At 43.4% G+C, this 13,368-nt stretch overlaps 1 protein-coding gene across 1 annotated transcript in view; it reads left to right on the forward strand.

Moving 5' to 3' along the window:
* EFCAB8 (EF-hand calcium binding domain 8) overlaps nt 1-13,368 on the forward strand; it is a gene marked incomplete at its 5' end in the record, with an annotated part of 58,255 nt that overhangs the window by 43,090 nt on the left and 1,797 nt on the right. Inside the window, 1 exon segment of the mRNA XM_021711487.1 lies at nt 12,405-12,534. Within this exon segment, the coding sequence (XP_021567162.1) occupies nt 12,405-12,534 (130 nt within the window).

The raw sequence follows: 13,368 nt of genomic DNA on the forward strand, positions 1-13,368 counted from the left end.
CCTGCTGAAGCTCAGTCATGCCCGTGGCTCTTCTTGTCCTTGTCCCTGTTGGAACATAAGCTGGCATGGCCAGTATGCCCTGTGGGGAGGGAATTTCAGGCCACAGCAGCTACCTTTGCCTAGATAAGAGTCTGCCCATTGTCCATTGAGCAGTCTGTCCATCCACCCATCAGCCATCCATCCATCTACCCACCCACTCACCCACCCACCCATCAGTCATCCACCCACCCACTCATTTACCCACCCATCAGCCATGTACCCACCCACTCACCCATCTACCCATCCGCCCACACACCCAGTCACCTATTCACCCACCCATCAACCATCCACTCACCCATGTACCCATCCACCCACCCACTCACCTACCCACCCGCCAACCATCCACACACCCAGTCACCTATTCACCCGACCATCAGTCATCTTCCCACCCACTCACCCACCTACCCATCAGCCATCCACCACCCACCCACTCACTTACCTGCCCAACATTATTTGTCATTGTATATTTTTTGTAAATCACATATCTGATAAAGTATATTTTTTTCTCTATTTAAAAATAAACTTAATTATTGCATTATATATAAAGAAAAACATACAAACCTAAAGGATTCAGCTTGGTGAATTTTCAGAAAGCAAACATACAAGGGGGGGACCCCAAAAGACCGGAATTTATTTATAAAAATTGTGTATTTATTCTTACATGTTGAAACTTCGGTCACTTCCAGAATACTCTGTTTGATGCAATACACCAATCAAGACACTTTTTCAACTGCTCAAAACAACTTCTGAACTTGTTCATTTTGATGCCTTTTAGTGTTTCTGCTGTTTTGTATTTTACTTCTTCCACATCAGCAAAACATTTCTTTTCCTTTGGGGACATTTTTCGTCATTCGGGATGAGATCAGGTGAATAGGGAGGGTGAGGCTGCGGGGCCATGCCATTTTTGGTCAAGAACTGCTGAACACTTAGTGTGCTGAGCAGATGTGCTGGTAACTCACCCATCATGAAACAGGCAAACACATTGAAATAATCTCCAAAGAGAAAAAAATTCCATGACGCTGAACACAGCCTCTCACAACAACACTAGCTGGTACGCTGATGCCGATGGGTTCCCAGAACGCTCACCTAATGGGGAAAGCCTGCACTATAAGGGGCCCAGCCTCCAAAAGATAATTCTGGCTTATTTGGGTCCCCCTTGTATACCCATATAACCATCATCCATATCAAGAAACAGTTAGTACAGCTACTGTGGAAAACTGCATGGAAGGTACTCAAAAGGTAAAAATTACACTATTACACAATCCAGCAATCCCACTACTGGGTATATATCCAAAGGAAGTGAAATAAGTATGCCAAAGAGATAGCTGCACTCTCATGTTTATTGCAGCATTATTTACAATAGCCAAGATATAGACTCAAAGTATCCAATAATGAATAAATAAAGAAAATATGGTACATACACACAGAATGAAATACTATTTAACCACAAAAAGAATGGTGTCCTGTTATTTGTGACAACATGGATGGACCTGGAGGACAAGTGGAACAAGCTAGGCACAGAAGGACAAATACCACATGATCTCATTTATATGTGGGAGCTCAAAACAAAACAAAGCAAAACAGTGGGTGTCTTGGAAGCAGAGAGTAGAACAGGGGTTTCCAGACACTGCGAAGGAGAATGGGGAGGAGATGATGGGGCGAGGTCGGTCAGTGGGTGTAAAGTGACAGGCAGGAGGAATAAGTTCTGGTGTTCCAAACAGTAGGGGAAAGATGTTTAACGGTAAAATAGTGTGTATTACAAAATAACCAGGAAAGAGGCTTTTGAATGTTCTCACCACAAAGAAATGATAAGTGAGGTGACAGATAAATGCAATACCCTGGTTTGATCATTCTGTAACATGTGTGTAGTGAAATATCTACTTGTATCCCATAAATAGTATGTACATCACAATGTGTCAATTAAAGAGCCTGAAACCAGCCGTCTAGGGGCTCCCTTCACCCCCCACTGCAACCATCGCACTGTTTGACAGCCAGTCCCGGGAACTGTTTCCTCTTGCGTGACTGGAACTCTACCCATTGAATGACTACTTTCTCCATGCCACCACCCAGTCTTGGCAGCCACCGTTGAACCCTCTGTTTTTGTGTCTTCGATTGCTTCGGATACCTCAGATAGTGGAATCCTGCAGCATCTTTCCTGTGACGGGCTTGTTTCATTGAGCATACTGCTTTTAAAGGTTCATCCATGTTGTAGCATGTGGCAGCCTTTTATTTGTGTGTTCTTCCTTTAAAAGGCTGAATAGCATTCTGTTGGCATGTATTCAGCACATTCTCTTGATCCATTCATCCTTGGTGGATACCACCTCTTTTTAGGCTGTGATCACCTCTTGACTATTGTCGACAGTGCTGCAGTCGACATGGGAGTGCAGACATCTCCTTGTGATCCTGTTTTTAATTCTTTTGGATAAATACCCAGAAGGGTATTCCAGGATCATGTGATATTTCTATTTTTTATTTTTTGAGGAAGTCCCACGTTGTTTTCAGTAGTAGTGTGACCATTTTACATTCTCATCATCAGCACACAAAAGTTTTAATTCTTCCACATCTTTACCAGTACATGCTTTTTTCTGTGTTTGTTTTTTTCTGATAGTAACCATGCTAATGGGTGTGAGATGACACCTCATTATGGTTTTGACTTGCATCTATCTGATGATTAGTGATGGTGAGCATTTTTTTCATATGTCTGGTAGCCATTTGTATGTCTTTGAGGAAATGTTTAAGTCCTTTGCTCATTTACAAATCAGTTACTTCTGTTACTGAGTTGTGGGCATTATTTAGGTATTTTGAATATTAGCCCCTTGTCAGATATATGGTCTACACTGGCAAAACATTTTCTCCCATTCTGTAGGCGGCCTTTCCACTCTGTTGACCATTTCTTTTGTTGTGAAAAGCTTTTCAGCTTGATGTATCCTGTGTCTGTTTTGCTTGTGTTGCTTGTACTTTTGGTGTCATACCCAATAAATCATGGCCAGACCAATGTTAGGAAATGTCTCCCACGTGTTTTCATCTAGGAGTTTTGTAGTTTCAGGTCTTAATGTTACATTTTTAATACCTTTTAGGTTGATTTTTGTGTATGCTACCATGCCCAGCCAATTTTTTTTTTTTTTTGAGTTGGAGTCTCACTCTGTCACTCAGACTGGAGTGCAGTGGCTGCTCCCAGCCACCACAGCCTCGACCTGCTGGGCTCTGGCGATCCTCCCGCCTCAGCCTTCCAAGTAGCCAGAATTACAGGCATGTGCTACCACGCCCGGCTGATTTTTTTTTTGATTTATTGTAGAGATGAGGTCTCGCTGCCCAGGCGGGTCTCGAACCCGTGGGCTCTGGCGATCCTTCCTCCTCAGCCTTCCAAGTAGCTGGAACTACAGGCGCGCGCTACCACACCCGGCTCATTTTGATTTATTGTAGAGATGAGGTCTTGCCAAGTTGCCCAGGCGGATCTCGAACACTCTTGTGTTATTGTCTAGCATCTTTTTGTTTCAACTTGAAGGGATCCCTTTAGCATTTTTTTTTAAAAGACAGGTCTAGTGGTGATGGACTCCTCTAGCTTTTGTTTATCTGGAACAATCTTTATTTCTTTTTCATTTTCAAAGGACAGTGTTCCTGGATGTAGTATTTTTGGATGGCAGTTTTTTTCTTTCAGCATGCTGAATATATCATCCCCTCCCTTTTGACCCAAGGTTTCTGCTTAGAAATCCATCAATAGTCTTATCGGGGCCCTCTTGTACATGTGTTATCTTTTAGAAGCTTGACTGCCTAAAAAATCAGGCCAGTGCGATGGCTTTCTCCTATAATGCCAGGACTTTGGGAGGCCGAGGTGAGAGGGTTGCCTGAGCCCATGGGTTAGAGAACAGCCTGGACAACTTGGCAAGACCTCATCTCTACAATAAATTTAAAAAAAATTAGTCGGGCATGGTGGCGCCTGCCTGTAGTTCCAGCTACTTGAAAGGCTGAGGCGGAAGGATCGCATGAGCCCAGCAGATCGAGGCTGCAGTGGCCAAGAGCATGCCACTGCCCTCTAGCCTGGGTGACAGAGTGAGACTCCAACCCTCCCCCTAAAAAATTCAGGTTTATAAAGTATAATTTACATACAATAAAATTCACCTTTTAAAAGTATATAGTTTCTATATACTGTATACTTTTGGCAAAGGCATAGAGTTGTGTAACTGCCATCAAAATCAAGATATAGACATCCTCCCAAAAAGTTACCTTGTGTCTTCTTGTAGTAAATTCCATTTATTTCTCCTGTCCTCTGGCAGCCATTGATCCCTTTTGTCTCTATAGTTCTGCCTTTTCCATAATGTCATAAACAGAATCATACAGTATGTAGCCTTTTGAGCTTTTTGAGTGAAGTCTAACTTTTGCTTAGTGTAATGGATTTGAGAATCATATATGTTGTTGAATGTATCAGTAGTTCACTCTTTTAAAATGCGGAGTATTATTCCACTGTATGACTTCCTCATAATTTGTTAGTCCATTCAACAGCTAAGGGACACTTGGGTCATTTTCAGTTTTGGGTGATTATAAATAAAGCTGCTGTAAACATTGTTTTCATTTCTGTTGAGTAAGCATTCTAGAAGCAGAATTGTTGGATTGTATGGAAAGTGTACTTAAACTTGATAAGAGATGCCAAACTGTTTTGCATTTCCACCTCTGCATCTTCATTAGCATTTGGTATGTGGTGTGTTATTATTTAAAATTTTAATACTCTGATTATAGTCAGAGATTTCAATACTCATTCTCAATAATTGATAGAACAAGAACACAGAATATCATTAATGATGTAGAATATTAGAATAACATTATCAGCTAGTTTTACTGAATTGACATTTGTAGATCACTCCATCCAACAACAAAACACATTCTTTTCAAGTAATGCAGAACAATTATCAAGACAAATCATATTCTGGATCACAAAACAAGTCTCAATGAGTTAGAAAAGGTTTATGCCATACAAAGTATGTTCTCTGATACCAATGAGTCCGAATTAAAAGTCAAAACCATAAATATCTTTGAAATATCCTTAAACATCTGTAAACTGAACAACACATTTCTAAGTAACCCACGGGTCAAAAAAGAAATCTAGAGGGAAATTAGAAAATATTTTGAACTGAATGAAAATGAAAGTACAGCATTTCAAAATGTATGAGATGCTATAAAAACAGTAGTTGGTAGACATTTATAGAACTAATCACCTATACAAGAAGAAGAAAAGTTCAAATCACTGGCTTCAACTTTCACTTTAAGAAATTAGAAAAAAAGAGCAAGCTGAACCCAAAATAAATAAAAGAAAGGAAATAAGGATCAGAATGGAAATCAATAAAACAGGAAAAAAGTCAATGAAACCAAAAGCTGGTTCTTTGAAAAGATCAGTCGGATTGATAAATCTCCAGCCAGATTGGCAAGGAAAAAGAGAGAAGACACAAATCATATGAATTACTGAGAAAAAGGGGTGTTAAAAAAAAATCTGACCTCTGAGAATGATTGTGAGTTTATTTCTCTCTTTAGTTGTGCCAATTTTTTCTTGAATTTTTGGAGCTCTAGATGACTAGAAACAAACATTTAGGACTATTATGTCTTGAGGATTTGACCCTTTTATTCCAAAAATAGTACTTTTAGTTTCTGGTAATGTTACTTGTCCTGAGTCTGCTTGTTTAATATTTAAATAGCCAGACAAGTTTTCTTAGGCTTAGAATTTACATGGCATATCTTTTATTACGTTTTGCTATTCACCTGTGTCTTTGTGTTAGTCTGTGTCTTATATACAGTGTGTAGTTTGATCTTGCTTTTTTATTTAATCTTGTCTGAAAATCTCTCCATTTTAATTTGGCGTGTTTAGTCTATTTTCATTTAATGTGATTATTTATAGGATTGAATTAAAGTCTAACATCTTAAATTGTATCTTTTATTCATTTTTTTCTACTTTGTGTTTCTCTGTTTCTCTGTTCTGTTTGGTTATAACTCCTTGGGAGGTCTTCAGGCTTTCTCTCTTGTAGTTTTCATGATTATCTTTTTATTGTAGCTGTTTTGCAGTTTGACTATAGTTTAAGTGTGGATTTATCTTTTTCTGGCCCAGTATGATATTTAAATTTTAGTACTTTTAAGTATTCAGTTCAGCAACATACTCAGCCATTATTTTAATTTTATTAAAAAAAATTTTTTTTTTAATTGGAGTCCCATTTGTTGCCTGGGCTGGAGTGCAGTGGCATGCTCATGGCCACCCCTGCATCAACCTGCTGGACTCCGGCGATCCTTCTGCCTCAGCCTTCCAAGTAGCCAGAACTACAGGCGCACGCCAATACACCCAGTTAATTTTTATTGTAGAGATGAGGCCTTGCCAAGTTTCCCAGGCTGGTCTCGAACCTGCGGGCTCAGGCAATCCACTCGCCTCAGCCTCCCAAAGTGCTGGGATTATAGACTGAGCCACCGAGCCTAGGCCATTATTTTTAGATAGCATCTTTTCTGGACCTCTTATTAGGTACATATTGAAATGCTTTATTTTCTCTGATTTTCAACTTCTCTTTGATATTTTGTGTATCATTGATGCACATGCTGTGTTTTGGATGATATTAGACCTATTTATAATTTATTAGTCATTTAGGTAATTTAGTTACTATTGTTTTTTTTGAATTCACTATTTTTTTAAGCAGCTTTATTAAGATGTCATACATGTACTATATACTTCATCCCTTTTTTTTTTTTTTTGGAGTCAGGGTCTCACTATGTGGCCCAAGCTGGAGTGCAGTGGCACAATCATAACTCACTGCAGCCTCCAACTCCCGGGTTAAGTGATCCTCCTGCCTCAGCCTCGGTAGCTGGGACTACAGGCATGTGCCACCACACCCGGCTAATTTTAAAAAACTTTTTTGGAAAGACGAAGTCTCACTATGTTGCCCGGGCTGGTCTCAAACTCCCGGGCTCAAGACATCCTCCTGCCTCTGACTCCCAAAGTGCTGGGATTACAGGTGTGAACCACTGCACCCAGCCATTTTTTAAGTGTACAGTTGGATGAGTTTTAGTCAATTCATACAGCCTCCTCCCCAAGTTGTGTCTCTGGCCTGGATCCCTGCAAAGGGCATCTTGGTTTCAAATCACTACCTCTGCTAGAGTCTTGGGCTCCTTTTTCATTGCTGGCAGATTTGCTTTTCTCGCTTTGGAGATAGGCTGTTATTTAAAAAAAAAGATTTTTATAGTTCGTATTTCAGTATGTAGCAGGAAATCGAGTCTGCTATCTTGATTGAATCTATCTTTATTAGCTGCCAAAATAGTGACAAAGCATAGCGGCTTTGAAATGCGACGTTTCTTCTCCACTCCTTGGTGAATTTGAGTTGTATCAGGCCAGTGACCCTTAAATGCCTTCTTGTCTGGACATCCATCATCCTATGTGATTAGAGTGGCCAATGGGACATCAAAATGCCATTTTACTTAGGGTCTCTTGGCTTGCCTGAAAAAAGGCAGCATTTTTCTGACAGTGGAGAGGGAGGCAGGCGGTTTTCCTTGGGTAAGCCTCTCCCTTCCCCTAAGGTCGAACCCAGCTCTTACCCTAGCTGGCCACTGGAGACAAGAGTACACTCAGGCAAAGACCAGAGTGGATCCTCCAAGGTCACTTAAAACAAGTGACCCATCCATAGCAAATGTGAACCCTCAGTATTTGAGAGTCCAGCCTTAGATTAGCAAGTGTTCAGTTTTGGGGAGAACCCACCGAGGGCTTGAGAGGAGGACCAGAGCTCTCCACTCCAACGAACAGCAGCTGCCTTCTGCTTGGTATCCTGAGCGAGGGCGTAGGTGGCCTCCTGCCCCGGTGGAACAAGAGCCCTGCCTTGAGCATGCAGGTACTATCTGGCCATATAAGGCGGGGAGCAGTTGTTTTTCTATTTCTCATTAAGCATGCCCTTTCATCCTATCTCTTTTCTTAAATTTAAATAAGCCAGCTTCTTTTAGACAGTGTGTGAGTTTCATTTTTTCATCCTGTCTGACAGTCTTTGCCTTTTAATTGGATACTTTGTCCATTTGATAAAATTACTTGTATAGTTGGGTCTAAATCCATTATCTTTATTTTTTTCCTACTTATTCCATCTGTTCTTTGGTCCTTTTTTCTGTCTTCTTTTAGATTAATCCACTATTTCCAAAATTATTCTGTTATTATTTCTCTATTAGCTGTTTAAGTATACCTTTTGTAGTATTGCTGTAATGGTTACCTTAGAGATTGTAATGTATACTCTTGACTATTGCTACTTCCTGTGAAAAATCTTTCATTTCCCCTTCCCCTGTTCATACTGTTATCGTGCATTTTATTTGTACATATGTTGTGTCTTCCCACACAACATATGCACAAATAAAATGCACGATAACAGTATGAACAGGGGAAGGGGAAATGACTGTTTCTCTAAGCAGTCATTTTCCTTTTGTATTTACCCACACATTTACCATTTCTGGTGCTATTTATTCTTGAAGTTCTAGGATTCTGTCTATAATCATTTTATTTCAGCTTGAAGAAACTCCTTTACTTCTTACAGTATTATCTACCACTAATAAATTATGCTTTTATTTTATTTATTTATTTATTTATTTTGAGTTGGAGTCTCATTCTGACGCCCAGCAGACTGGAGTGCGGTGGCATGCCCCCAGCCACCGCAACCTCGACCTGCTCAGCCTTTCAAGTAGCTGGAACTACAGGCACATGCCACCACACCTGGCTAATTTTTTTTTATTTATTGTAGAGACGAGGTCTTGCCAAGTTGCCCGGGTGGATCTCGAACCTGCAGGCTCAGGCAGTCCACTCACTTCGGCCTCCCTAAGTGCTGGGATTACAGGCTGAGCCACTGAACCCAGCCAATTATGCTTTTATTCATCTGCAAACATCTTTATTTTGCCTTAAAATGTAAAACTATCATGGGTATAGAATTCTTAACTGGCAGTTTATTCTCTTTAAGCACTTAAAAAAATCATTCAATTGTCTTCTGGCATTCCTATTTTCTATTGAGAAGTCAGTTGATTTTTTGAAAGTTTGTTTTCTTTTTTTCTGACTGCTTTTGGTTTTCAAAAGTTTGGCAATAATGTGCCTAAGTGTGGTTTTTATTTGTATTTGTCCTGCTGGGAGTTCACCAATCTTGTGAATCTATGGGTTGATTTCTTTCACTAGTTTCGAAAAATGTTAGGTCTGATCTTTTTTTGATTTATTGTAGAGATGAGGTCTCACCAAGTTGCCCAGGCGGGTCTTGAACCCACAGGCTCAGGCAGTCCACTCACCTCAGCCTCCCAAAGTGCGGGATTACAGGCTGAGCCACCGAGCCCGGCTAGGTCTGATCTTTTCAGTGTAGCTTCTGCACTCTTCTCTCTCCTCTCACAGTGGGGTCCATTATATGTTTGACTTTGTCCCGTGTGTCCCTCATGCCCTATCATGCTCTTTCTGGTTTTTTTTTTCCATCTGCATTTTGGATGAGATGTTTTCTACTGACCTGCTTTCCAGTTTATGAATTCTGTCTTCTGTATGCAGCCTGCTATTAAATCTATTCAATTAGTTCTTTTTTTGCTTTTGTTTCTGTTTAAAAAAATTTTTTTTAATACAAACTTTTGTGTTCAGGGCTAACTTTCAATAGATCGCTGTGAGGGAGCTACTTTGTTACATATGAAACCCCAACCAGAAGCAGGTCATCTATGAATGGTTAAGCACCAGGTCAGCCACCTTTTCCATGTCCCAGGATGAGGGCTCTCTGCACCGGACCCTAGTCCTGACACACAGTGGGGGGCATCCTACCATGGGATGGGGCATCTTGCCAGCAGGGACAGGGGGGACCAGCTATCTGAAGCCATCTGAGGCTCCATGGTGCTGCTGTATCATTCCACCTGGGTGGGATCCTGACTTAGAAGCGTTCAGTCATAATCCCACAGATGGTAGCTTCGTCCCATTGGCTCCTCAGGCAAGCACATACACCAAGTGTCTGAACTGGTGCAATTAGTTCTCAATTTTGGAGACTGTATTTTTTAAGTTTTAGAACAACCATTTGCCATTGCCATTGAAATTCTCTTTCCTCCTATTTTCTTTATATTTTTAAAATTTCAACTTTTTAAGCAATAGTTATTTTAGTGGTTTTATCTGCTGACTCTAGTGTCTGAATATTCTGAAGGGTCTGATTCTAATGCCTGTTTCTTCTTTTGGTTATCAGTTATGTCTTCCTGCCTTTCACATGTCATATATGTAAAAAAAAAAATCAAAACAAACCTTTTCTGGACTTTGTGTACTGTAGTAACTGAAACTGACATTATTTCCACCCAGAGCATCTTCTCTTTCCTCTCCATGGGGATGATCACCTCAATCCAATCCGAAATTGAGCTGGGCTGGGGCTAAATGGCAACTGTCTCCAGTTGACAAAAGGGTGACCCTATTGTTTCTGTTGCAGGTTCTTCACCCCGTGGGAATCTGTCTCCCAGTGGTCTCATTCTGCTTGTCTAGCCCAGCCTCTACAACCGCAGCCTCCCCAGTGCTCAGCAAATGTCCTGAAAGGAGAAACAGCTGGGCATTTAGGATCCCATTAGGCCCATTAGACATAACCCATCATGCCAGCACAGCAGATGTCAGAGGCTCTGCTGCATCCCCTGCTCAGTCGTGCCCGATTCTTGCTTAAGCCTGTGCCAGGCTCAGGAATGCCCAGACAAGAGAGCAGCTCCCAGTCTCAGCTCTTGGAAAGACTCTTCCCTTTCTATAGTTTTAGTTCATCTAGTCCTCTTTGCTTCCACAGCTCTCTAATCTAGTGATTTCTTTCTTTCTTTTTTTTTTTTAAGCCAGGCTGGAGTACAGTGGCACACTCACAGCCAATGCAGCCTTGACCTGCTGGGCTCCGGCGATCCTTCCGCCTCAGCCTTCCAAGTAGCTGGAACTACAGGCATGTGCTACCATGCCCAGCTTATTTTTTGATTTATTGTAGAGGTCTCACCAAGTTGCCCAGGCTGGTCTTGATTCCTGAGCTTAGGCAATCCTCTCACCTCAGCCTCCCAAAGTGCTGGGATTACAGGCTTGAGTCACCATGCCCGGCCACTGATTTTTTTAAAAATGATTTTGTTAACCATCTGTTGTATTCTTAATTTTAAAAATTCTGAGCCGGGCTCGGTGGCTCAGCATGTAATCCTGCGCCTTGGGAGGCCAAGGTGAGTGGATTGCCTGAGCCCGCGGGTTCGAGACCCGCCTGGGCAACTTGGCAAGACCGATCTCTACAATAAAAAAAAAAAAAATCAGCCGAGCGTGGTAGCGCGTGCCTGTAATTCCGGTTACTTGGAAGGCTGAGGCGAAAGGATCGCCGGAGCCCAGGAGGCGAGGCTGTGGTGGCCGGAAATGGCCACTGCACTCCAGTCTGGGCGACCGAGTGAGACTCTAACTCAAAAAAAAAACAAAACAAAAAAGTAAAGATAAGATTGAAAAATAATTCATTGCATTTCTTGGCTTCTCAACATACAACAGCATTGTTTTGTTTCATACTAACAATTTAACATACTTACACAGCATCATTAACCATTATGTAGAATCATATTATCTAATAATATTATTTATGAAGTCACCATTTCCACATCAATTTCTTGGCTTTTGGACTTATATAATCTATATCTAAGATAAACAGCATTACACAGCCGGGCTCGGTGGCTCAGCCTGTAATCCCGCGCTTTGGGAGGCTGAGGTGAGTGGATTGCCCGAGCCCGCGGGTTCGAGACCCGCCTGGGCAGCAAGACCTCATCTCTACAATAAATCAAAAAATCAGCCGGGCGTGGTAGCACGCACCTGTAATTCCGGCTACTCGGAAGGCTGAGGCAGAAGGATCACTGGAGCCCAGCAGTTGAGGCTGCAGTGGCCAGGAGCGGCCACTGCACTCCAGTCTGGGCGACAGAATGAGACTCCAACTCAAAAAGAAAAAAAAAAAAATTCTGCATTGGGAAAATGGCCTGCTCCTCGCTATTCCCTGCTCAGAAACAGGACTCCAGTTCTTCTCTTCACTGCCTCCCCGCCCCCATCCCACATCTGATGGGTATCTGGGTGTCTGGGCACTTTATGCCACTGCCATTTTACACATGAGGATCTGAGCCCAGCTGAGGACCAGATGGTCCTCTCCCCATCACCCTGCCTGTGGGGCAGGGCACTGGAGGCCTGAGTACCAGCGTGTCCTCCAGCCAGTGTATGGCTCATCCAGTTTTTTGTTGAGTACCCGGCATAATGCCTGGCATACGGTGGGCACTCCATGTCTGGGTGAATGTGTGGAGAGATGGGAGCTGCCGACTGACCCCTGAGAGTGGAGAGGAAGGGAGAGGCTCAGAAGAGGGGGCATGCCCATCCTTGTTCTGAGCACGGCCTGGTCCAATTGCAGGAACGTTTGGCTTGAGAGTGTGGAAAAGGCTACAGGATGCCTGTGATGGTCCCTGTGAGCAAAGAGCAAGCCCAGAGGACAAGGCCTACTCCGCTGGCGCTGCCCACAGGGCCTCCTGCCTGTAGCCGCAGTGAGTGAAGACAGCCTGCTGGGTCTTCTTGGCCTGAGGAGGGAGCTGCTGCGAGCACCCCCTGCCCGGGTCCCAGGAAGCTTCTCCTGGGTCCGGGAGAGCCGGCACGGTCAGGAAGGGCCCTCAGGGGCCTAGGGACTTGGGACATGCAGGCGACTGGACTCTGCAGGTGGAAGCCCTGGCCCCATGTGGCCCAGCCCAGCCGAAGGGCTGAGTGGTGAAGGTGGGGTGTGGAAGCCCCAGTGCTCAGATAGGCCTGCCTTGAACCGGGCTGTGGCCAGAGCTGGCTTCTCAGCAGAGGCCCTTTCCACATGGAGGGGCGTGTGAGCCACGCCCAGAGCGCTGGTCCCGGGCAGACATTCGTGCTGCTTCCCCAGTGGTGGAGAGAGCAGGCTGCCTGCTGCTCATTCTTGCAGCAGAGTGGTTCCTCCTCTACCCACCCCATCCACTCCAGCCACGGGGCTGATTGCGTCTCAAGACAATTCTGGTTCATTCCAAAAACGTATCGAGATCCTGCTGACTCGCAGACCTTGTGCTAGGTTCTAGAGGCCTGAGTGGTCCATGGAGGGTCTTCATAGGAAAGGAGATGTGGAGTGGGGTTTTGACATATAAATAGAAGTTTGCCAGGCACCTACAGAGTCTTTGCGGCCCCTGTGCTTCCATTAAGGCACACAGCTTAGCAGTCCTGGGAGGGGATGTCAAACAAGGCAGAGGTGAGGGGTGGGGGTGGGGAGGGTGAGCGTGTTTAAACATTCCACAGGGGAGGTTCAGGCAAGGCCAGACGGAGCGCCAGGTTCCCACGGAGGAGGCACAGGTGGTGGGAAGAGGGCAGGA

The sequence above is a fragment of the Carlito syrichta genome, unplaced genomic scaffold, assembly GCF_000164805.1.
Source record: "Carlito syrichta isolate Samal-C Ts95f unplaced genomic scaffold, Tarsius_syrichta-2.0.1 Scaffold302319, whole genome shotgun sequence".
NCBI lineage: Eukaryota > Metazoa > Chordata > Mammalia > Primates > Tarsiidae > Carlito > Carlito syrichta.